This window comes from Benincasa hispida, chromosome 1, assembly GCF_009727055.1.
Source record: "Benincasa hispida cultivar B227 chromosome 1, ASM972705v1, whole genome shotgun sequence".
NCBI classification, from domain to species: domain Eukaryota; kingdom Viridiplantae; phylum Streptophyta; class Magnoliopsida; order Cucurbitales; family Cucurbitaceae; genus Benincasa; species Benincasa hispida.
This window is the reverse complement of record NC_052349.1, coordinates 86259268-86286305: the sequence shown is the minus strand read 5'-3', so window position 1 is coordinate 86286305 and position 27038 is coordinate 86259268. Positions and strand designations below refer to the sequence as shown.

General features: G+C 33.3%; 4 protein-coding genes across 4 annotated transcripts; 2 read left to right on the top strand and 2 right to left on the bottom strand.

The window, feature by feature from the left end:
• Nucleotides 1–9676: 9676 nt before the first annotated feature.
• LOC120087668 lies at nucleotides 9677–10428 on the top strand. Its single transcript, XM_039044523.1, has one exon. It carries the CDS (start codon nucleotides 9745–9747, stop codon nucleotides 10195–10197), a length of 453 nt encoding a protein of 150 aa, XP_038900451.1. The 5' UTR covers nucleotides 9677–9744; the 3' UTR covers nucleotides 10198–10428.
• Nucleotides 10429–11850: 1422 nt separating this feature from the next.
• LOC120083708 (protein disulfide isomerase-like 1-6) lies at nucleotides 11851–17189 on the bottom strand. The gene is made up of 12 exons (XM_039039859.1): nucleotides 16448–17189; nucleotides 16176–16305; nucleotides 14742–14907; nucleotides 14486–14604; nucleotides 13622–13702; nucleotides 13442–13531; nucleotides 13253–13324; nucleotides 13092–13160; nucleotides 12871–12951; nucleotides 12591–12725; nucleotides 12441–12494; nucleotides 11851–12251 (listed from the first exon to the last, which is right to left on the bottom strand). The coding sequence occupies exons 1-12, from the start codon at nucleotides 16966–16968 to the stop codon at nucleotides 12153–12155; spliced, it is 1617 nt and encodes a 538-aa protein (XP_038895787.1). The 5' UTR covers nucleotides 16969–17189; the 3' UTR covers nucleotides 11851–12152.
• Nucleotides 17190–22086: 4897 nt separating this feature from the next.
• LOC120089376 (rop guanine nucleotide exchange factor 12-like) lies at nucleotides 22087–26080 on the top strand. The gene is made up of 7 exons (XM_039046824.1): nucleotides 22087–23353; nucleotides 23721–23837; nucleotides 24030–24184; nucleotides 24292–24366; nucleotides 24481–24756; nucleotides 24841–25161; nucleotides 25271–26080. The coding sequence occupies exons 1-7, from the start codon at nucleotides 23056–23058 to the stop codon at nucleotides 25700–25702; spliced, it is 1674 nt and encodes a 557-aa protein (XP_038902752.1). The 5' UTR covers nucleotides 22087–23055; the 3' UTR covers nucleotides 25703–26080.
• Nucleotides 25965–27038, bottom strand: LOC120089367 (photosystem I reaction center subunit VI, chloroplastic-like). Its single transcript, XM_039046812.1, has 3 exons — nucleotides 26845–27038; nucleotides 26607–26733; nucleotides 25965–26291 (listed from the first exon to the last, which is right to left on the bottom strand). Exons 1-3 carry the CDS (start codon nucleotides 26970–26972, stop codon nucleotides 26112–26114), a joined length of 435 nt encoding a protein of 144 aa, XP_038902740.1. The 5' UTR covers nucleotides 26973–27038; the 3' UTR covers nucleotides 25965–26111.

The following is a 27038-nucleotide window of genomic DNA, read 5'->3' as shown; positions in this document are numbered from 1 at the left end:
TTAGATATGCTCATGCAGTAACAATATCAAGAGAAAGGTTCTAAACAGTATCATGAACTAATTTCATATTTTCTTATGACCAAACAAAATAATGAGTTATTGATGAAAAATCATGAATCTCGACCAATTGGAACAACACCATTCCCTGAAATGAATGTTGTGAATGTTAATAATCGTGGTCGAGGTCGTGACAGTGGCAGATGAGGAAATAATTATTATTTTTGTAATGGTCATTCTAATCATTCAAATTTCAAAAGAACAACACAAAATGATGATCACAAAGGAAAAATTTCACAAGATAAGAGTTCAAAAAGTGTCGAAAATAAATGCTTCCAATGTGGAATGACTGGATAGTGGTCACATATCTGACGTATGCCAAAAACACTTAGTTGATCTCTATCGAGCCTCCCTGAAGGAAAAAGAGAAAAATGTGGAAGCAAATTTTGCATACCAGGATAATGACATAATTGACCCATCCCATATGACAAGTTTGGATGTGGTGGACTTCTTTAGATCTCTTGAAGAGAAAATTGACAGAATTGATGAGACATAAAGTGTTTTCTTTAATTTTGAAAATATCTTGATTTAATGTTGAAGGAAATCTGACATGAGGATTTCCATGAGCAGTAGAATGATCGTTCCAAATTCCATTTGAAATTGAACACTAACAATTACAATCAAGAAACGGAAACTTACAGGTCATGCATAATACTAAATTACAACATGCTTAACAATGAGATCAAAAGATAACAAATACAAACCTTTGAAGACTCATGCTTCAAACTCCCTTGATCACGAACGCTCGAACAGTCTCCAAGACGGTAATACACGAACGCTCGAACATAATAATTGCAACACAACATGATCAATAGAAAACATGAACTCCACGATCTCCAAGATCACGGACCCAATGAACGACCTCCAAAACCTTGAACTCAGTCGAGTTGAATGAAGACACCACCACAAGTGTTACCATGGTATTCTCGGTGTGAGAATCCATAAGTGTGGGCTCTGTGTGGCGCTTCGAGTATATGAGAATAATGGTTAAAGATAGAGACCGGAGGAGTAATAATCGTGTAGACGATTGAGTAAGTCGGAGATGAGAAGAGTCTATCGTATAGACAAATGCTCAATTTGTAGAAGAAAACAATCTATCGTATAAAAAAAGTCCTACGATCGTTTAGCTACGACCAACTGAGTGAACTATCGTATACTCCACGATCGTTTAGTCTCTCTTTCTACTATCATTTAGTGAAACCAATTCACTTGACAACAATTCCATGAGTCTTTTTTTTTTTCGAGAATAGCAACTCTTTTAAATTTAGGAAAACATTTTTCTTTTTATCTCACGGTTATCATAAAACCACCAATAACCTCACACTCAATTGATTATTAGAGAAAAAGAGATAATTATCCAATAATTAATGTTATTATAAGTATATATGATATCCAACTTACCATATTATATTTATAACCTATAGTTTTAATATTTCATATCATGAAACATATAACCATAGTTCTTTTTCTTTTTTATGATACTTAATGTAAATCATATTTACATTAATCCTCCACTTGATGTATCTCATACATCATACCGACTATATCATATATAATCAAATTTCCTCTTGTCAATTTGAATATTTCAAATTAACACCAAGAACTGATTCTCAACTTGAATCCATTGAGCTACCGAAGGGACCTTATGGACCTATAGCTTGAAGCTCCAACGGTACGTGAATAACTGATTAAACTCTTTAGCCATGGGATCCACCATTCGTTAACTGCCGGGCATTCCACTAAAGACCGACAACTGCACTTTTCTTACTATAAATATATTTTGTGTCCATATCAACCAATCAACAATGCGATAATCCTTCACAGATCGCTCGTAAGTATAGCTGGGCCAATAACCATTATGCCCTTGTAGTTACATCTAACTCCTTAAATACCATTGATCCCTCTAATGAACATAAGTCATAGTCCTACTATGACTGAGTTATCTCTTCCAAAGAGAAGTTGTGGATACTATGTTCAAAACCTGGAATCAGCCCTTAAGGGAGCAATCTATCTACTTACCTCTGCTTCGAGGAAGGAGTGAATTTCAACTTGTCTAACTGAGTTCCCAGCTCCCAAATCAGACAAATCCCTAAAAAGGTAGGCATGTTAATCTTGCACTCTCACCTATACTAATCAAAGGACTGCCCTCAAAGGCAGGAGTTCCCAGAACACTCAGGATTGAGGTCATGTCATCTATGGTCATTTAGGTGAGATGTAAGTCTCAAATATTAACGATGTTATATAAAGAGACTAGTCATTTCGTGGTCCGGACTTATATAAACCCTTTGTATAGGATACTTCCGCTCACATGTCTCCACATGAATGATCAGAATCTACCAGCTGTAGTAGTTCACAACACTTGTAAACCTCTACAAAGTGGGCTGTATCCGTAGTGTCACTAGGATCAGGTATCCCTCCTTAATCCTTATACTACAGACCTTTTTAAGTTATCACTTAAGGCATGATCCACTAGTATATCTCATATACATGCTTAAGTTTTCATACAATAACCATGGAGCTTTGTTTATTGGATATGAGTAAATGCCAAATAAAATAACTCTTATTTTATTCATAACATTGTTTACAGTTTATAAACTACGAGACTCCGGGAGAATTAGGACACCAATCCCAACAAATATTGTTTTTTATTCATCTTCATATTTTTTCCCCTCTTAGTAGATGTTAAAATGTGTATATTCCAAATGTTATTTTTCTTATTGTAATTATTTTCTTTTAATGAAGAAACCTGGATCATTTTCATATGTTGGGTGACTAAAAAATGAGTAAAGAAGATCTATGTCTGGCAGACAATGTAACTATACATATAATACTTACAACTATAAAATATTTTTCCAAACTGACAATGCTGAAGCAAAAGTCAATACTATATTAGGTTTTGCAAACCTAATTGAAGAATTTGGAAAAACAAATATTATTTTGCCTAGAGGAACAAAATTTATAATTGACAATACATTTTCTTTGTCAATAAAAAAGAAATCTACTTAGTTTTAAAGGTATACGTTGCAATGATTATCATATTGAAACTGATAGAAAGAATAATATGAAGTATCTTTATATATCATATCTGCTGTCTCATATGAAAAACGTATACTAGAAGAGTTGCTTGCTTTATCTTTTAGATTATATTATACTCATAGATGAGTAATTGAAACATATGCAACAATGAACCTAAAGTTCATGAATCCAGACATATTTACAATATGGCATGATAGATTAGGTCATCCTAGGTCTATAACGATGAGAAGAATTATTGAAAATTCAAATGGACACCCATTGAAGAGTCAGAAGATTCTTCAATATAATGAATTATCATGTGATGCTTACTCTTAAGGCAAACTAATCATTAGACCATCACCAACTAAAGTGAGGACTGAATTACCTGAATTGTTAGAATGAATTCATGGTGATACATATAGACCTATTAACCTACCAAGTGGACCATTTAGATATTTTATGGTATTAATAGATGTATCCAGCCAATGATCACACGTGTGCTTATTATCAAGTTGAAATCTTGCATTTGCAAGATTACTTGCTTAAATAATTAAGTTAAGGGCACAATTGTCTGGTTATACAATTAAGACAATTTGTTTTGATAATGTTGGTGAATTTACATCCCAAGCTTTTGATAATTATTGTATGTCAATTAGGATAGGTGTTGAACATTCCGTAGCTCAGGATAAGTGTTGAACATTCTGTAGCTCATGTTCATACACAAAATGGTTTAGCAGAACCATTCATAAAACTTTTGTAGTTAATTGCTAGACCATTGCTTATAAGAGCTAAGCTTCCTACATCTTGGGACATGCTATTTTGCATGCGGCGTCACTTGTATGCATTAAGCCAATAACTTATCATAAGTCCTCGCTATTACAATTAGTTTATGGCCATGAACTAGATATTTCCCATCTATGAATTTTTGAATGTGCAGTATATGTTTCAATTACTCCATCACAACGTACTAAGATGGGTCCTCAAAGGAGGTTAGAAATATATGTTGGATATGATTTCCCATCAATTATTAAATATCTTGAACCCCTGACGAGTGATGTATTTACGACACGATTTGCTGATTGTCATTGATGAGATAAATTTTCCAACATTAGGGGGAGGAATTAAAAAGTTTGAAAAAGAAATTACATGGAATGTATCGTTATTATCTTATTTAGATCCTCGTACAAATCAATGTGAACCTAAAATTCAGAAAATAATTCATCTTCAAATATAGAAAATCAGTTACCAGATGCATTTATAAATACTAAGAAAGTAACTAAGTCACATATACTAGCTGCAAATGCTCTACTAAATACAATAAGTTGTCACTAATGAGTCTGGGACATGCCAGAAGTGTGATAGAACATTCAGTTCCAAAGATAAAAATTCTCGAAAAAGAAATAGTCAATAAATGACTCAGTTAAGAATATGGATGCAGGGATCAAATCTCGAGCGGAAGCGTGTGAACGCCTTGCATCCCAAAAATCGATTTTTGAAGAAACAAAAACAATGTTCTCAAACATAACATATAAAGGAAAAACATATGAAATAACATGCTTTAGAGAAGGAAAACTAAGAGAGAACCATTCTTACCTTTGAAGATTCCTGAGATCCATGAAAAATCCTCTTGATCTTGGCACGAACTTCTTTTAAATCAAACTTGAACACGACCACGAGAATAACCTTGTAATTTTCAAGGATTCCAGTAGAAGAATGGGCGGTATCCAACTAATTGGAAGAAGAAGAGATAGAAATATTTCTCTTAGAGAGTAAAGAGATTTTTGTTTTGGTGACTAGGGTAAATCTCACCAAAATCAATTCTTCCCTAAAAAAAGGACATAAGGTAGAGTTTATATGGAGATGGGTTAACCTTTCTCCAGGTTTTTCTCTATTTACCCTTGTGTTTAATTAATTAAATAATCTTTATTTAATTAATTAGCACATTAATTAAATAATCATCTATACATTAAATCCAATTTAACGTATATATTTAATTAACATAAATAAACATCATGTTTCTCTCCAACTTAATTTAAATTATAGATCACATCCATAATCAATTACATATTAGTCACATTAATATACAATTTCTTCAAATTGATTTGAACAATTTGAATCATTCTTCTTTAATATCCTTTAGCGAGCTAACAAGAGGACCTGGTAGACCTGTAGATTAGAAGCTCCAATGATATGAGATTAATTAATTAAACTCATTAACCAAATTAATCAATATTCGTTAACTGTGGGTACACTCTACTAAAAACCCACAACTGCACTCTTCTCACTGCAGATATATTTCTATGTCTACAAATATAAATCAATAACAACAAGTTAGTCCTTCATGAGTGTCCATAACAAAAACTTAGTCAAATTATCATTTTACCCTTGGGTTACCTCAGTATCCTTAAGTATCAGTGCTTCTTGAACAATTTTTTTATGGTCCAACCAATAAACAGAAACCCTCTGGGGCCAATGAGAGGGTAGGGCTCTTTGTTCAAGTCCCGAAAATACCACTTAAGGTAACACTCATCTACTTACCCTGAAATCGGAAAAGAGTGAATTTCATCTTGTATCATTATGTTCCCAGTTTTTCACTTGGTCTTGTCCCCAAAATGGTAGACTTATTGAATTGGCAAGCTGTCCACTCTCCCCCATACAAATAAAAGGACAATCCCTTGTGAACATGAGTTCATAATACACTCAGGATTAAGACTAAGTTGCCTAGGTCATCCAATTGAAATAGGAACCAAACTAGTTAACGACGTTACATCTAGTGGTTATTATTTTGTGTTCCAATCTCATGCAAACTCATTGCATAGGATACCCCCACTCATGTGTCACCTACAGAACACGTATCAAATACAAAGTGGGTTGTATCCATAGTGTCACCAAGATAAGGTATCCAACCTTATCCCTATACTATAGACCATTTAGACTGTTTCTTGAATATTGATCTCTATATGTCTTCACATACAGTTCAAGATTCATAAGGCAACCTTGGAGGTTAATTTATTGGAGGGTTATTAAGACAAAATAGAATACAACACAATCAATAACATTTATTGAATTAACATCGATAACTCTTTATTGATAATAGTCAATTAATAACATTTACTATCTACGAATTTTAAGGCATAGAACTCAACAATGGATGTTCTAGAAGAAATCTTAGATATGAGTACTCATAAGGATAATAATGACATCTCAATAAATTATGGAACCAAATAAGTTAACAACGTTTTTGCATGCAATGTTACTCACAATATTATTTATGAAAGTGAGTAAGAAAAATATCGATATAGAAAGGATTGACTTATGAGGAAAGAAACAATCTAATATAAATAAACTAATTTTTCAAATCGTGAGGTTTAGTAATCTAGACATCAGAGAATGTCAAACATGTGGGATATAAGTGGAGTATTTGTAAAACAAATAGAGTGAGGTCACAAGATATAAAGCGGACAAATCCTACAATAATTCTCGCAATAGACTGGTATTAATTGTGAGAAAACATATTCTCTAATGGTTCATATACAATACCATGAGATATTCAATTTATCTGATTGTGTATGAAAAATATAATATTCATACACAATCTCATGGTATTGTATATGTTATTAGATAATGGTTATTATGTGGAAAGAAACAATCTAATATAAATAAACTCATTTTTCAAATCGTGAGGATTAGTAGTCTAGGCATCAGAGAATGTCAAACATGTGGGATATAAGTAGAGTATTTGTCAAGATATAAAGCGAGACAAATCCTACAATAATTCTCGCAATAGACTAGTATTAATTGTGAGAAAACATATTCTCTAATGGTTAATATACAATACCATGGATGTAGTCATACTACATTTATATGAATCTCTTAATAATGATATTTATTTATGAACATTCTTGATACCATAATCTTATAGTTCAAATATTAAAGAATCATATATATATATCATAGAGATTCTTATAAAATATTCCTGACGAATGTGATATAATCATTTTATTCAATATTTGTTGGTATGAGGGTACAAAAATAACCCTATTTGTTTGTGTCCTTTTATAAAAAAATTCACAACCTGAGATTTACCATATATTGATGATTTAAGCAGAAACTCCTGAAAATTTTTTAAAGACAATGGAATTTTAGAAGAAAGAAATTGAGATGATAAATTTTGCTTTACCTTGCATATAAAACATAGAGTAAATGAAATTGCATCAATTTATACATTAAAGATCTTTTATGGATTATGTACATCATTGAATACTCTTATGGTGGTTCATTCACTCGATGTGAAAATGATATATCATCTGATCTCAGAAAGATGATGAAGAATGTTAGGTCCTGAAGAACCACAAATTTTGAGAAATAAGTGCACGGTATAGTTTAACTAGTTTATACACTGCACTTTGTAGTATTTGTCAATAATTTTGTTACATATATATGATATTCCTCCAAAAGAAGAATATTGAAGTAGAGTTAAACATATGGTACATTTTATTTGAAAATTAGTTCATATTGATTTATTTTATTCTAGTAAATTTAATTATGATGTAGTTGGTTGTGAAGATGCAGGTTAGTTATCTAACCCATACAAGCTAGATGTTAAATAGGTTGCATAGTACATGGAGAAGAATTTTTATTTATAAAGATCAGTGAAACAAACCATAATGGTTACTTCCTCAAATCATGCTGAAATTCTTGCAATTCACAAGGTTAGTCGAGAATGTGTATGGCTAAGATCAATGACTCAGCGCATTCGTGGAACATGTGGTTTGTCTTCTAGTAAAAATCTTCCAACGATATTATACGAAGACAACACAACATGCATATCCCAAATCAAAGAAGGATACATTAAAGGAGATAGAACAAAACATATTTCATCAAAGTTTTTCTACACTCGTGATCTTGAAGAAAATTGTGACATCACTGTATAACAAATTTGTTCGAAGGATAACCTAGCAGACTTATTTACCAACTACAACCTTTGAGAAATCAGTGGACAACATTGGAATGCAGTGACTCAAAGATCTCAAGTGATGTTTTCATTAGGGGGAATAAATATATTTTTTAGGAGTATAAATTATATGAAATATGTACTCTTTTCCCTTCGCTAGGATTTTTTCCCATTGGATTTTTCCCTAGTAAGGTTTTAACGAGACATATTTCATATATATAATAGGCATCTAAGGGAGCATTATAAATATTATGATAATAAATACCCATTAGATGTGTATGCTTAGTGTCCATTGACCATATGCCATGTTCTTATTTCCCAAAGTGTTGTCCATGTGTCTCAACATTACACATTATTAGTGTCCATGTAATCCACCTTCTACTTGCCAAATTGCTTATAAATAGTGGTTTTTGATAGGTTTTGGAACGGACATTGGGCAAATTCCATAAAAATTGGAAAAAGTAGAAAATTTAGAGTATTTTCTTATTTTATATTTTGTTAATTTATATATTATGTTTAATTTATTTTAATATTTATTTATTTTATTATTATATTATATTTATTTTAATATTTTTATTGACACTCATGTTCCCTTTGTACTCCTCAAGTTCACAACAAAAATCAATTTATGATTTATTATTTATTTCAAATATTTTAGATAAAATAATATTTTTTTAAACAAAGTTTTTAAATTTTCATTTTGATTTTTTTTTTTTTGTTTTAAAGAGAAAGTATATTAATACACGAGAAAAAAAAACTAAATACACCCAACCAAGGTCTTCTAACAAAGAGGAGGATACTTTGTCCGAAAAAGGTCCACACCAAAAAAGCTCTTTTGACCCTTCACTCAGGGAAGAGATACTATAAAAAATATCAGAGGGAAGCTAGTCCTCCATCGTCACAAGGGCATGGATAGCCTTATTGCAAGCTCTATTACAAAAAGAAAGCATCATAACATTCACCTGAGGAGCGAGGAAAAGAATATTCTCAGAAAAGAATGTCCTCATAACATTCACCTGTTAAGGATATTAATAATCTCCAAAGAATCCGATGTGACCTCCAAAATGGGTAAGCACTCTAAAAACTTGTTGTAGATGCATCTAAGGCCTTCTAACATTGTCAAACCTTCAAGAGCTTTCACTGGCTATCTCCTGTACATCACCTTGAATCACGCCCCAACAAGAGACCCTTGATATTTTCGAATTATCCACCCAATTCCACCTCTGCCCTTCGACTAACTCCATGATGTATCAGAGTTGAGCTTCTAGTAGCCTATTGGATGAGGGGCCTACTTTCCAAGACTGTCTTGAGCCAATTAATCTCTAGAAGGACTCTCTAAACTTGAAGGTTAGCCAACGTCTTCTCTACTCTAGCTTTGGAAGCCAAAAGATATATATAATTTATTTATATGAAATATATATCTATAATGCATTATCAACATAGCTTAATTTTTCTTTTATAATTGCTAAAATGAATTTGACTAAGTGACATTAACATGTATCATGATCTAAGATGTCGAAGGTTTAATATCCATCCTTCCTAGTAGTCTTAGTTGATGTATTCAAATTTTCGTTTCTAACTAGAACTCAATCACACGCGTGTGCGTGGATAATCACCACGTGGCTCTTCCTCTTTATTTATTAGAAGAACCCATCCAACGGCCAAATCCCAAATCTCACAATTTCCAAAATTAGGGTTTTACATTCTTGTTCATTGCCATGGACGCAGCAGAGCAACACAATCCCAATCCAGGTATCTTCGATCAAATCCTCCCTCCCCGTCTAGAAGACGCCGGCCTCGAGGATTGCGCCCTTCCTCCCGATTCCATTCGCGAAGCCTTCTTCAAGGCCGCCTCCGCGGTCAAATCCACCGCCACCGCCCTTCTTTCTCCCTCCGACGACGATGATCCATGGTCCCCTACTTCCACACTACCTACCGATGTCGTCACCGGCATCTTGCCGGACCGGGACGATCCGGCGGTTTGCGCGACGGAGAAGGGATTGAAATTGCCTGAAATTGGTGGAGACGAGGTCGTTATTGGGGGAATGGAGGAGAGGAGAGGGAAGGCTTGTGTGGTAGATGGATTGGAAGGATTGGAGATCGGCGATGAAGCCAAGGAGAAGAAGAGCGGCAAAGAGGAGAAACCTATTTTAGGCGAAGGTTTTGCTTGAATTTCTGTAGTTGGATTTAGGTCGCTAAATTTAATGGGGTTCTTGTTCTTGGTTGTTGATTGTGAATAATTTGGGAGTTAGAGAATTCCTGGTTGAATTTTTCTGTGTTCACCTTCTTTGTGAGTATACATGAGAGAGACTAGAGATGAGTTCTTGATTTTGTTTTTCCGATCAATTTGGTGTATTTTAGAGTTTCTATCATATATATATACACACGAAATATCACTCATCGACACTGTCTATTATCACGGATCGAACACTCTGCTAGACCATTATCGTTGATGGACAATGTTAGATTATTGACACTGATCGACGATGTTTGACTATTGATACTGATACATCTACATGGATAAATTATAGATATTAATAGATTATTATTATTAATTTAGACTATTATGTATTATCATTAATCTAGATTACTATCATCCATTGATAATTAGCCGATAATAATAGACTATTATCGTTAATTGACATTGACACATTATTATCATTCATAATATACTAATATCACTAATAGACATTAATAGATTAGTATCTAATTAATAGATACTAATCACTTAGACAACATATAGACTGTTGTTATAGTTGAGTATGTTCATTGTTGTAGTTGAGTCTGCTCCTTTAGTCATTTTGGCGTTACAGTGTTAATATCATTTTCGTTATTATATTTTGTAGCTGAATGTTAGTTTCACTTCAAAATATTTGTATCTTTAAAATTTAAATTTAGTTAGTTTATTATTTAATTTATTTTATTTTTTCTTATCCATTAATATTTTTTTCATAAATTTTGAAGGCATATCGTATTAATAATTAATTTTTACTAAAAAATATCAAAATTAATTTTGTAGGACTAAATTTAAAATTTATTGAAAATATATGAATTAAAATTAGATAAAAAAGATCAAAATAGTATTTTACCTATATCATTATTAACCCAAATATATGCGGTTTATTTGTCCAAGTATAAATTTTATATAGGTTTTGTTTGGTAATTGTTTTATTTTTGAAAATAAAGTCTATGATGCTACTTTTATATCTAAATTTCTTCTTTTGTTATCTACTTTTCGTCCATGTTTTAAAAAACTAAATCCTTTCAAAAAGTTGTTTTTATTTTTAAATTTGATTAAAAATTTAACAATTGTACTAAAAAAAAGGTAAATAATCCATAAAAATATGGAAAAAATAAGTTTAATTTTTAAAAATAAAAATAAAAAAAGTTTAATTTTTAAAAATAAAAATAAAAAATCAAATGGTTTATCAAACTGCGATAGCCAAATAGTAGCTTCGGGCAATTTTGTATGAAATATAAGAATATGTAATTTTGTGTGGTTGACTAACTGGCAAGCATTGGATTTGTTTAGATTTTTTCAGACCTCAATGGTTTTTATTTTTTATTTTTTGAAGACCAAAAAACACCCATTTTTTAAACCTTGGGTCAAGATTGTATTTTGCCATCATTATTTTGTTTAATAAATTACCATCTTCTCAACTCAAATATAACTTCAAAATATAAATGTCCCAACTTAAGTTTATAGTTAAATCTGATCGAGAGTTTAAAGATATATTAGATATAATTAAAAATTCAAAGATATATATAAATCAAAATGAATAAATATTTTTTAAATTTGAGGTTTATTCAGAACAGACAGTCTATGGACAAAAAAGACAAATTTGATATTGTAATATAAGGAGAAAAATTAGGAAATATTAGTGATAAGCAGTAACACATCATAATTAACAAAGATGTGTTTTACATGAATCATTATGTGTTGAAGACAACATAAATTAGTAAAATCTCACATTAAAAAAGGAAAACGTAATATATTATAAATTTAAACTCCAACAAGTGTTGCCCACTGCCTCTGCCTCTGTATCTATCTTGACTGAGACCTCAGAAAATTTCTTAAATTCTAATTTCCTTGTCGCATTCTATTTCAAATCTAAAAGCTTGTATTCTATAGTTCATCTTTACTACGGGCCTGCTCTTCAGATTTCAGCAATTTGGAAATGTTTTTTGCCAAATCCTTCAAACTTCCCTTGCTCGAAAGCTTTATCTGCAAACATATGTTCACCAAAAGAAATATAACGCCAACTTCGACATGGTTTAAATATTATATCTTCGGACAAAAGATCAAAAGTTTAAATCTGTTTGGAATGACTTTGCTATTGCTTAAAACCCCTTCTGAAGTACTTGAAAAGTTATTCAAAACGTGTCTTTAAAACACAATGAGTTTATTACTAACCGGATTCGATTTATCTGCTGCAGGGTAAAACAGGAGGGTTGGATAATCATCTACCTGCTCAATCGCAAACAGACACCAAACTCTTAGGATTTGATTTATGGGGTGAAGTGTCGGATTGGTAATAATGATAAGAGTGGTTAGCTGACTGACTTGTAGTTTCGGATGTTCGTTTGCAGAAGCATCAATTCTGGCAAAAACAATGTTATCAAAATCTTTGAAATGCTTAGCTAATTTCTCCACATTCTTGCTTGTTGTCTCGCAGGTGATGCACCATGGGGTATGCACCTGTTTCATAATATTTTGATCACAACATTATAATTATAAGAACTCACAAACAAGAATTTCTTCAATCATAAAGTACTTATTACCTCAGAGGCTAACTTTAAGAAAGAAAGAAAGGGGATTTTATTCCTATGAACTCATTCATTACCTCCAAGAAAACATTGTTGGGATTCTTCAAAACCAGATCATCGAATGTCCTTCCGACAGCTACTTGAATGCTTGCTCCCTCCTTTTTAAATCACAACAACAGAATTATCAAAACAGCAGCGATCTTATATTTGAATGTCTCGAAATCAAACTCACACAACTATACTGTGGTACTTGAAATGAGTGAATTTATGATCCAAAACAAATTCACAACGAACTCACATTATTTGGTATTGGCTGTGATCTGAAGTAAGGAGACAGAGTACCATCATAAAGGCCTCTACCAAACTCCTACATAGATGGAAATTCACAGAACCATATGAGCTGCCGGAAAACAATTTTACTGAAGACGAGAAAAGAAAAATATAGAACAATAGTTTTACCTCTATGTTGCTCGGAGTTGGATCTGACTCTAACAAAAACTTTGAGCTCATTCCATTATCAAAAGCAGCAACCTGAAAGATGCATAGCCAATACAAAGTGCATTAGGAGATAGATTTCGCTAAAAATATGATTCTCCCCAGTTTTTACGTTTTTTGGTTGGTCAAAAGATGCTGAAATAAAATACAAACCACAGTTCTGTCTGACTCTTCAAGACTGAATAACGACAAGAAGGGCTTTGCGAGATTTTCATTCGCAATGTCTATGGAGATAAACATCACCTGCAGTCAGAAGAAGATGTCAACATTCATCTAGACAATGCGATGACTGATGAGTGACTTTGATAACCAAGGATTAGATAATTTGTTTACCTTTGACTTGAACTTTTTTGCAACATTCTGAAGGGGTTCAAGAAGATTCTGGAGCTCATCGTCCTCAGCGAAAATGAGAACCTGCAAGTAAATGAAAATTAGACAATTTGTCTAGAGCAGATTCTGACAATCCAAGTAGTAAATGCTTCGTGTCAAAGTTGTATAGATTATCGACTGCAGTAAATCTAAGATTTGAATTTTGAATGTACTATATAAAAATTCTTTGCCTTCTATGAGCACCAAGAACGAAGCAGGTAGACATTTGTTGAATTTTTTGTTTTGTTTTGTTTTTTTAATATTTGGTATCAAGCACGCTCCACTCATGTTTCCTCCACAGGGGACATCAAGGAATTTAATTAAGTTTTGATCTGGAGTCTTAAACCCAAGACTTTGAGGAACTTTCCCCGAACATCAACCAATACAGCTAAAGCAACACCCCAGTTAGAGCCTCAAAGATACTATGTGCAACCTATAAAACAGATTCTGTCTATGTTAATTGGCAACGCTATGAAAAAATCCTACATTATATGAAATATCAGGTGAATATCAGGTGTATTTGAGTAGAGGCAGAGGGGAAATTTCTTAGGTTTCTTGATGTGAGCACCTACATTATATGAAAGGAAAGAAAATGTGTGTGTGTGTGTGTGTGAGACAAAACTTTAGGAGGTAACAAATGTTGTCTGATTACAAAACTTTAGGAGGTAACCCAACAAATTAGAAAAAGTGCATAATTATAGGTGGGTTACGAGTAAATTTTTCTTTATCAACTAATTATAAACCCAAAAAGAAAAAAAAACAAATTCAGATGCAAAAAATTTAGAGATCTACATGAAGGGATGCAATTCAAAGAGATAGTTGACCAACCTGGCGTTTAACAGGGCTGGAGTAAACTCGAATAGAGTTCATTTCCGTCAGTTTAGTGACTAATGGAAACTTGTTATGCTCCAAAAAATGCAATATCCTTTCCCTTTCAAAAGTTCCTTCTGCAAAATACAAGAAGAATGATATTAACATCCACTTTACTATCAATCTGAGGTGCATGCAAGATATAGCCCATACATTCATATATTGACATATATCAAACAGAAAATAAAATTTTAAAACTATAAATCCAACTTACCATATATTGTATATCTTTCCTCCTCATCTTTAACCAGTCCAAGGAAATTGTTTGAGGGTTTAATATCTGGGAAGAGGATCGTTGCAGCTTCGATGTCGCTCACCCCAACAAACTGGAATTCATTGTCATCTGAGGCTGCTTTAAAAAACTCTTCATATGCAGGTCCCTTGAGAAAAGAAAACACCGGAAAACATTTTTAAGTACTATGAAGTTTTCCAAGGATGCATGCCAAACCATCAACTTGATCACAAGATGTTTTAGAAAGCTTTGGGACTTAAAGTTTGAGGCTCATCTCGAGGCAAGACTCTAACTTTTAGCCTCAAGACATACTCTGCCAATAAATCATAAGAGGCTAAACCTTTGTGAAAACACACCGAGGCTTAAAATCTCTACGCCTCGTCTAATGATTAGAAAAATAATAGTGATTTGCCTAATTCTTCAAAAAATATTAAGGTTTAAGTTGTGAGGATGTGAACTAGGACTACTTTTACTGATGTGACTTCGAAAACATTGAAGGTAAAATTTTATAGTAGTGATGATAACGATATCCTTTTAGAATTTAGATTAAGTGAAGATTGTAGGTGTGAAATTTTTTTCTTACGCTTGTATATATCTTTCACGTTTATCAATACTTGGTCATACCAATCTAGGATTTGTAAAAGGTTCTTAATTTACTATTTGAGGCTTACATCTCAATCCCGCCTCAAGGCTTTTTTAGATAAAGGAAACATTTCATTGATAAATGAAATTAGGGGATAACCCTAAACACCTAAAGGTGATTACATAATAGAGTGTCAATTATTGAAAGGAAAAGCCTCAAGGCCGTCTTTAGCTTTTAAACAAGAGTTAAGACACCATGCTTTCGGTTAGCATATAAAAGTACATACATTAGCATAAGAAAAAAGCTCACCAACAAATGAACACTGTAACAAAAATACAAAACGGATCCCAATCTAAAAGAATGATGCCGAGCTGATAAGTAGAAAAGTTGAACTAAGAAACACCCACAAAGAGGAGGTTAATCAAATTGCCCCCCAAAGCTCCTAATCGTACCTCTCCACCACTCTAAAGATTCTGCTATTCCTCTCAAGAGAAATGAGACCGCCATAGGACCCTTCCTACGTAATCCAACCAAGTTGTAAGGACTTCAAAACCGAGGTTTTGTTTTGACTGGATCCAAAAACATGAATGTGACATTTTGGGGTCTAAGGTGCCAGTGGAAAGATTGGCTCATTAGGCTCAAAATCATAACCTAAGAACGAACCCCTTTGGAGTATGGCAGTTAACCTCCTGTAACATGATTTGCTATTTTTGCTCGGAGTTATTTTTTCCTATGATATGCAAAATTCTGTTCTCATGGCGGTTTGTTTTTATTTTTGTCCAACTTTTCTAAACAAAGCATACACATAAAAGATGCATAGAGAAATAACAAACCTCAAATTTCTCAAACCGACCAACAATAAACATGTGGTGCTTCTTAAGAAATTCTTTAGCTTCGTTCAAAGAGTTTATATTTATAACAGGTACACCAGTCTTTTTCTGCACCCAGATCACAATCTCTTCCCTGAATACATGGAAAAACAACGCCAATTCAAAAAAATCAAGAGAGCTTTCAATTATATAACTAGATCATAAGATCAGTTTCCATTTGCAATATACTATTCCATGATATCAAAATAGTATTAACAGAGAAAAAATCTACTTACGAAGTGAATCCGCCAGTGTAAGCTTGAGAAGTCCCATTAACAAACAGAAGCAGTGTAGGGAACCCCTTAATTTGGAGGACAGAGGCAGCTTTTGGATAGCGATCAGCATCAAGCTTCGCCATCAAAATGGGGCTTCCCAATTCCTTAAGTGAATTGGCTGCCTCAGCGAATTGGGGCATAAGCTCTGCACTTCTAGCACACCAAGGGGCATAACCCAGAAGCAAAACGTACTCATTTTGTTCAATCACTCTCTCACTATTATCATTGCTAAGCTCAAGAACTATCCTCTGTGCTTTAGTCAATACCTTTGCTTCTGAGGTCCTCAAATTATCCCCATCCTGCTGCTGATTTTCCTCTTCTTCATCCAATGCCAACAATTCCTCGAGACCCTCGAAATCATCATCGTCATTTTCAGCTGGGTTGGTTTCAGATGAGTTAATAATAATGGCGAAGAATCCGAATAACAGGAGAAGGGTGAAGGCGAGGAGGATGAATCTGGAAGTGGGTTTTCTTAAAATCATGGTGATGGGTTTTGTATTGAGAGTTTGTTGGATTTGAATGAAGGAAATGATGTGATTGATGTTGAAAATTGGATCGGGAGGGAAGGGAAGAGCTTAGAAATGGGGTTTCTGAGGGTTTTTTGCTTCTTTGATTTCTGTAAAAAAGGGCGCTAATTGAGAAAGGAAGAGGAAAAGAGAGGTGGATTTGGTTGAATTGGTGTAATGTGAAAATGTGAGTGAACACTGATCCCTCAAAATTAAAACTGTCGGTTCTTTGGTCAACCAAACTACAACGTGAGTGGGACAACCACTGCTCCCTTTTCATTTAATATTTTTTTTCTCTTTTTTAAATTACATTCTCTCGCCGAAGAAAGAAAAATATTGAGGATTATTTGATACACTAAGTTGAAATATGATGTAATTCATATCTTCGTAGAATTTATATGTTTGTTTTGAGGTGGAAAATTATTTTGGTATAAGTTCATATATCTTATGTTAAGTTGAATATCTTAGGTAATCTTTTTAAATTTAAATATTTATATTTTAGTTACTATTTTTGTTTTGAAACTTCTTTATTTAATAACTCTATCCATATTTGTGTTGAATAAAATATGGATGACAAATTTTGTTATTTTAATTTTTAAAGTTTTTCTTTCTTTTTCTTGGATAATGAACAACAATTAATCCATTACATTTCTTGCAGGAATATAGTTAAATAAAATGGAAAACCGAAGAGAAATAAAAAATTTTGATTTTTAATTTTTCTTCATGAATTTCATAAGAATCTTCTTCATTTTCTTCTTCTTCCTAGTGTTATTTTGTATTTTTACTTTGTCATGATTTTTTAATTGAATCTCTACGATCATGTTAGCAGCTAATGGATTGTCACCACATTTCTTCAACAATTTTATCTTTAATTCCTCTAAATTTGGAGGATCACCAGAGAACAAATATCAATTTTTTTATTATTTTTTAGACCACGTAGTTGATAGTATGAACACTATGCAGCTACGCTCTTGTTGGCTATTCAACCATACTTTTCCAACTATTATTAACACTCATTTGATATGCGGATTCAAGTAAATAAAAATATATTTTATAAATTTCTACATATAAATATTGTACTTAATGTAGACAAAATACTATTATTTATATAATCAACAACCATACAACATACTTTAATAGTCATCTATCATGTAATAGTTAAAAGTGGTTGTGATGTAGCCTAAAGAAGATAAAAGGAGAATTCTCTCCAAGATCAAGATTGTTTATCTTTTATTAGAATGAATAATGTGTTTCATACAAGAGGGAAAAGTTCCTATTATAGAGTTTTACTACAAGTGGGGGTAAAAAGAGAATTAACCTAGAATATTAACTAATTACCCAATTAACCCCTATTCTTCTTACATCATTCTACCCCTCTAAAAAGAAAACTTGCCCTCGAGTTTTAAAAAGAAAAATTTATGAAGTAAACAAGGAATGAAATAAACTTGTTCAACGGAGTATGACCAAACCAATCTTCTACATTTTGAACAAAAATATTATGATCAAAGGTATAAATTTGAGATAAAAAAAAGTCCAATATTGCTACCAAAAGAGGAACTTCTCCATTGGACATAAACCCAAAAGGATGTTTCCTTCAAGCTCATTTAAAACCATATTCAAAGGATTAATCACTAAAAAATCACCTTCCAAGGAAAATCATTCAAGAATCACGTCTTCTTTATCATTCTCTTCAACTTCTTTGACAGTTTAATTATTCGTTATCCATTTCCACGCAATCAATGTGTTGTTATTCTTATTTGATTTTTCTTTAGTGTTTAATACTTCTTTTCCATCTTCTTTGTTGGATTTTTCTTCTTCACTTGAAACTATTTCCAAATTAACATCTCCAAATTCTTATTTTCTTTAATTTTATCTTCAAGATTTTCTATTTGAAAATTTTCCAACCGTGATTCTTTTATTTTTTTCTTCGGTATATGAAATCAATCTGTTCTTGAACTTTTGCAAATGAATTGATAGTTGATCAATATGTTAAGTCATTTTCTCCAATGAATGTTGGATTTCTTTTGTTGTTTTCTTTATTTCCTCCAATGCAGTGGGATCTACGTAGTCATTTTGTTGGATTTTTGAATATGTTTTAATCTCATGATGGGTATAGGACTCATCCATTGATTCTTTTGAATAAACCTTTCTTGATTGTGTTTCATAACCAAAAGAGTATTTTTGAGTCTTGAACATTTTTCTTGGGCTGTAAAAATCCATTCTTGATAATTCTTAATTCATCTAACTCCCAATCTTTACGTTGATATCTTGAAAATGGGTCTGATTGGATCGTTGGGCCCTTTTTCGATATTGTCGCCTTCTTATTCTGTCCCAAATTGTCCTTGAAACATCACCAAAATCACTAAAATCAAATTTTCAATGTGAATAATGATAGATTCTTTGAGAAAATTGAGCATGGACAAAATTAGTATGTTGAAATCCTTCTTTGGAATCACTTGAGTTAGAATTCCAACACTATTTTTGGAAGTAAATTCGATTTTCTTGCCCATACCAATTGTTGTATTTTTTTCTTAGATGTCTTATTTGGTCAGTAATATTCCATTCTTGCAAAATGAAAAAATCTTTGGTTCTTCTTTCTTTCTTGGAATTTCAAAGGTTTCACCTAATTAGATGTGTGTTGTTTAGCAACGAGCACAACTCACGAAGCTCCCTTTTGTGATTGGTGTCGCCAAGAGTTTCTCGATCTTCCATCAACGACAGTCAATCTTGGCCCAGACGGTTGCTCTGATACCAATTTGATGTAGCCTATTGGAGAGAAGATAAAAGGAGAATTCTTTCCAAGAATCAAGATTGTTGATCTTTTATTAGAATGAATAATGTGTTTCATACAAGAGGAGAAAGTTCCTATTTATAGAGTTTTACTGCAAGTGGGGGTAAAATGGAAATTAACCTAGAATATTACCTAATTACACAATTAACCGCTATTCTTTTTACATCAGGTTGTTGAAGTTGATTATCAAAGATGATTTTCGCTAAAGTTTTTAATCAGAGGTGGTTATTGGAGTCTGAAGTTGGTTTCATGAAGGTAGTATTAGAGTTGGTAGCCAAAATTTGTCATGGGAGGTGGTTTTTGGAGTCTCAAGTTGGTTGCGCGAAGGTGGTCGTCAAAGTTGATCATAGAAGATGATTTTTGCTGAAGTTAGTAGTCGGAGGTGATTGTCGGAGCTCGAAGTTGATCGCATGAAAGAGGTAATTGAATTGGTTGCCAGAGTTTTATCGTCGGAGTTGGTTGTCAAAACCTGGAGTTGGTTGTTGAAGTTGTTTGCTCAAAGGTGGGCATTAAAAGTGATTTTTATCAGAGTTTGTAGTCGGAGGCATTGAAAGTGGTTGTCGGAGTTTGTTGTCGGAGGTGGTTGTTAGAACCTGAAATTGGTCATTGAAGTTGGTCATGGGAGTTTAACCGGAGGTGGTTGTTGAAGCTTAGAGTTGATTCCCGAAGTGTGGCAGTGATAGTCGCAGGCAATGGTTGATGGGTGGAGCCATTGAAAACATTGAAAGAAAGATTGTTGTGATGAGTTGGTAAAATATACCAACTCGACTCTCCCAATATTTAAAGTTGGTGGGCCAAACATTGAGTTGATATATTATACAACTCAATTCACATTAGTGAGCCAAACATCCCTTAGTATTTTTTAATCGAATTATGAGGAAGTTCTTTTTTAAAAAAAACTAACTAACTATGAGAGGGAGAATGGAACTATAGACCTCAAAATCGCTAACATATACGACATTTGAGTTATATTCAATTTAGTTTATTATTAAATTCTGCTAAAGGGAAAGTCCAATAAAATATTATTTTACGTACCTAACACCTTCATTATAAAAGAAAAAAAGATTCCAACGAAACTGGGAAACTATATAAATATATACACACATAGATATATTAAAAAATTAATTATAACCTTAAATTTTCAATTTCATCCTTGATTCAATTTACGTTAATTCGTCCACTAATTTTAATGGAAAACATTATACTTTGATGAGAGCAAACTCTGGGTGATGCCAAAGAAGTGAGCAGATATATCGAATAACTATTTAAAGGGAGCTCGGTAGTTCTTTGTTCTAAGGCTTACATCCTCTTTATTCATCACTTGAAGATTCTATGCTAAGTGCATTTTTTAGAATGATTTTAAAATTGTTAAAATCACTTTACCATATTAAAAATCACTTTGAAACATACCTTTAATCACTCAAAATTAATTTAATATTTAATTTTACACTTTCAAATACAATTTTCATATCATCAAAATAGGTTTGAATGATTAAAAACATATCTCAGGGTGATTTTGAAAATAACATAAGTGATTCTAATCATTTCAAAATCACTCCTAAAGATGCATTTAGGGAAATAATTATGATACCACCATATGTCTCAATAATGGCAAGATATTGTTCACTTTGGGTATAAAAATTCTTGTAATTTTGTTTTCTATTTCACCCGAAAGGCCTAGTACATTAGAAATATACCACCACATGTCTCTACAATAGGATTCTATCGACATGACTAATTACATGTTTTTTTATATATTCATGATTTTTTTCTTATCTAGCCAAATGTATTATCAACACATTTCAAACATGTATTTCTAAATATGTTACCAAAGGCATGTATGAAAACATAATATACAACTCAATTTTTATTGAGTTCCTTGTTTTTATTGAGTTCCTTGTTTTTAAATAGATATTTTCAAACCATGAAAGTGAACTATTTGGATCCATGGTATGCCAATCAAGGATGAAAATATCTATCGATATGTTGATGTATCTGTAAATCGAAGGGTTTGAATCGATATTAAATATCTATAGATATCTCCAACATATTTTATTAATGCTAGTAAAACATAAAAAGTTGTCATCTCTTCAGTCCAATATGAATTGAAATGCTAATAACAATATCCATAACTTAGTATGGGAGCAAAAACAACTTAATTATTAATCTATATAAATTTTATAAAATTTGTAATTTATAGAAATATCCATCGATATTTTTGTTGATGTATCTATAAAATCAAAATGTCAATATCAAATAAATATCGATATTTTAATCCTTGTGTATAAGATATCGTATTTGGTATAACGTCAAGGAGATACATCACACACGACGATGTCTTTTTATCATTAGTTATATTTGTTTCATATCTTCATCCACAACTTCTCATGTTTTATAAGGTCTTTGAATTTTGAACTTAAATAAAAGATATAATTGACAAATAAATCTTTTGAATACATGTAATTATTCATCATTCTTTTTATCCTAATCTTCATCTAATCTAGTCAAGGGGTTTCAACCCAATACAAAATCTCTATGGTATGATTTTCTAATACCCATAATTTCTGGACAAATATTGTCAAATTCCCTTCAAATTAAGGTCAAAGAGGAAATTACCATCCAACCCAAAACCTAACAAAATGATGAGTTGCAACAGAAAAAACATATATTTAGCAAAACCAGATCCAGAAAAAACAGGGAAAAAAAAAATACAACACAAATTTGTACAATGTTGTCAAAATAGAAGAGAAAACAAGAAGTTACCATTGGTTCTTAAGATAAGAGGTGTGAGTTTTAGAGAAAAAAAAATGGTGGTTAGGCATGCAAGCATGTCTGTCTTCTCCTGGTTTTGAGAACCTTTGACCTTCCAATGAAAAACTACAGCCATCCATAATCCCACCACCAACAATAATTAACAATAATCTCAAAATAACAAACACCAATCATAAAATTCCCTTTCTCCCTTTTTTTCTCAATTCTTAAGCCATCTCTAAGCTATCTATCAAACCTTGCATGTAACCCACTTTCTCAATAACCCAATTCCCATTTCAATTCAGAAAGAAACTCCTACAAACCAAAACCAAAACCAACATATTCTTTTTTTCTTTTTTTTTTTTTTCCCTTGTGGAATTTTGATTAAGCTTCTGAGGCCCCTTTCCAAAGGCTCTGTCCTTTTGTTCTTTTTCTATGAACTTTGTTTTTTCAGGTCTGTCAAGATTGCTGGTTTGTTCTCTCTCGTTTATTCTATCAAAAGATTCATCAAAAAGCTGAAGATGGTACGAGAAATGGAACAAGATGAAGAAAATTACAGGTCCAAATTGTTCAATTTCAAAGCATTTCAGGAGAATAATAATGCAACCAAACACTCGAAAAGCTTGAGCATGGAGAGTGCAACTGTCCTGTTTTCTTCAGATAATAATTATTTGTTTTCCAACAGAAATCAGGGATCAACTCCGGTGAACGATACCATTTCGGACAAACCCCCCACGAATCGACAGGACAAAGGCCCTAAAGCTAAGGTCTCCAGAGATGATGCTGCAATTAAACAGCCTAAAGATCAGCCACCAACAGGTTCAAATATCTGTCTGTCTTTTAAAAGTTTGATGATGTTTCAATGTTTTTAAGAAAAGGAAGAATTATTTGAATTAGTAAACTATAGTTTTTGACTTCTCAAATGGTTGTGAACATTATTATTGATATTTATATTCATATGGTTGACATTCTGATGTTTGTGATATTTTCATTACATCTTGGATTGAGAAATTTTCTCAGCATATCGATATTGAATCGTAAAATTTAACTCAGAAATGGATTTGAGCCATTTGATTGCATATGAAAAGTCAACCTGTATTATTGTTTGCAGCATTCATGTTTTGTATGAATTAGAAGGCCATTCTTGAGCTCGGTTTGAAATTTTTGTGTTCTTGGATATGATCAGAAATTGAACAGATGAAGGAGCGGTTTGCTAAGTTGCTTTTGGGTGAAGATATGTCTGGTGGAGGAAAGGGTGTTTCGTCGGCTTTAGCATTGTCAAATGCGATTACAAATCTTGCAGGTATGTGGTCGGTGTATCGATCTTCTGTTTTCTGTCGAGAATTATCACGACGTTGCTTTTACTGTGTTTTCATCTAGATGTGGTTAAAGGAAGAAAACCTAATTCAGGGCAAAATCTAAACAAGTTTTCTAGTTGAATCTAGGGAGATTGTCAAATGATGATCTTTTTCATCTTCCTCCTATCATTTTGTAGCTTCTGTTTTCGGGGAACAATGGCGTCTAGAGCCGATGTCAGTAGAGCGAAAAGCAAGATGGAGAAAAGAGATTGACTTGCTATTATCAGTCACTGATTACATAGTTGAATTTGTTCCTTCCCAACAAAAATCCAAGGATGGAACAAACATGGAGGCAATATTTCTCTCTCTTACTCTCTGATCTTCAAAACAAAGACAAGCAGAAGTGCGACAAAATGAAATTATTGACCATAATACTCTTCACATTTTTTGATTTAACAGATCATGGTTACCCGTCAGCGCAATGATCTTCACATGAACATCCCGGCACTACGGAAGCTCGATGCGATGCTTATTGTAGGAAAAGATTGCTAATCTTGCTCTACTTTCTTCTTTCCTGTTTAATAAGATTCCTTGATTTTCATTGGAAATGATACATGAATCTATCTAATGGTTTCACATGATGCGCAGGATTGTTTGGATAATTTTAAGGACCAATCCGAGTTCTACTATGTATCCAGAGATTCTAGTGAGTCAAATAAAGACAATGCTTCAAAAAGAAAAGATGACAAATGGTGGCTACCTACTCCTAAGGTTCCTACAAATGGTTTATCTGAAAACTCAAGGAAATTTATGCAGTATCAAAAGGATTGTGTAAACCAAGTCCTTAAAGCAGCCATGGCTATAAATGCACAAGTTCTATCAGAAATGGAGATCCCAGAAAACTACATTGAGTGTTTGCCTAAGGTGAACAAAATTTACCTGAACAAGTACTTGATATCGCGAATGCTCTATCTTTCAATGATTTTGTGATTGAATATTCACTTGCAGAATGGGAGGGAAAGCCTTGGAGACTCTATCTATAGAAACATAACGGTTGAATTCTTCGACCCGGATCAGTTTCTGTCTACCATGGACTTATCTTCAGAGCACAAGATCCTAGATCTCAAGGATAGAATTGAGGCTTCCATTGTGATATGGAAGAGGAAAATGAACCAGAAAGATGGAAAATCTGCTTGGGGCTCAGCTGTAAGCTTGGAGAAGCGAGAGCTTTTCGAGGAGAGAGCGGAAACAATTTTACTCATCCTCAAACATCGTTTCCCAGGCACTCCTCAATCAGGATTAGACATTAGCAAAATCCAATACAATCGGGTACAAAACATGTTCTTTTGGATAGTTCTGTTTGTAGTTGCACTACTCTCTAACGTTATATTACTATGTAAATTTGAACTATTGCAAGATTGCTTCTTTGAATTTACAGGATGTTGGACAGGCTGTTCTAGAGAGTTACTCCAGAATCCTCGAAAGCTTGGCCTTCACAGTGATGTCAAGGATTGAGGATGTACTCTATGCAGATTACATTGCTCAAAATCCATCACAAGCATCAGGTAAGAAGAACCCTTCACGGGAAACCCCAGTATCATCGGGGGTGGATAAGTGTACAACAGGAGAAGAGACACAAAATGCTGCAGAGACACCTACTTCAATGACACTATTGGACTTCATGAATTGGGGTCCGGATATTGCTGATAATGAGGTAAAGAAGGAGTCGCCAACAGCGAATTCCGACAACTTATCTACAGAAAGTGAAGTGAAGCATGTGCACAAGCTTCAAAACATAGTGACCAATAACAAGTTGGTATCGTACCTTGAGAATATAGGCGGCTTGAAAAGCCCCACGGCACGACATTGACTCGAGAAGAGAGGGCCAGAAGAACACAGTTAAAAGCTCAACCTTCTTTTGACCGAGTTTTTCTTTAGAGCTGTAATTACCAAGTCTATTCAATTCATTCCTGTTGTAAATATGAATGATGAGCACGAGTAATTTGGTTTTGGAGTATTTTTTTTCTAATATGGTTCTTCTGCAGGGGTATCTGTTAGTCAATTTTGTTAGAAAGAGTTAGTCTTTTTAACTCATATTTTTATCAGTCTTTCAAAGCAACTGGCAAGACCACTTTGTAAAAGTACATTCATCACATAATAACAATTGCTCAAATAACACTCCTATATGGTATCTTTGAAACATACTGGGAAGGAGAGTTAAAAGAGAAGATTTACATACAACAAAAACCCCCAGAAAATGAGAAGGATTCGAAAGCGAATTAGATCTTGCCACGCGGCCCAAGTTTTGGTGGAAGTTGAGGTCCTTTCTTGATGGGAAGAACATCATCTGGGGCAGTAGCACTGAAATAAGCTAAAGTGGCACCACCACCTAGTAGCAAGAACTTCAGCAACAATCCTCTCTTGGTGAATGGAGCAGCAAAGGTCTCAAAGAATTTGCTCTATAAAATGTACCAAAATAAGTCAATAACAATCTAGACATTTACTTCATCCCCTGCCAAAATCACTTTTGCCTAACTTTCAAAAGTACTTCCCCCCTCAAAATCATTATATTTGGACTGAGTTGTTTTAAAGATGCTAATAGAAATAGTAAAAATAACTTAAATCCCTTGTGAGAAAGGACTTATAAAGTACTTTTCACAAACTTGTTAGAAAGTTCCTATAATCAAAGCACTTTTACTCAAACTTGTTAGAAGCAGTCCCATGCACAATGAAATTGATTAAAGTTCATTAAAGCAAGACAATGAATTACAAACCTGAAGAGAATTGTAAGGTGAAGGGGCATCAGATCCATACAAATCCCACTGTCCAGTAGTGTTACCCAAATCCTCCAAATCAAAGTAAACACTTTTGTCACCATACTTTGCAACCACAGCACCAGCCCTGAAAACAGAGTAACAAAAACAGGGGAAAGAAAAACCCCAAAAGTTTTAAATCAATATATACCAAAAAAGAAAAGAAATTAAAGAAGTTTATGATGAATGATTTTGGTACTTGTAGTTTTTTGGACTGAGGCTCTGGCGAGAGGGCCTGAGAGGGAGCTTGGTTCCGGCAAGGGAGCTTCCACCAAGACCCTTTACAGTGACAGGTTGAACAGCGGCTAATGTTGCTAAGGAAGCCATTGCTGCCTGCCTTGCTTGGTTTGAAAAGAAACAATCTTGGAGTTGCAGGTTGAAGGAGGAGGTGAG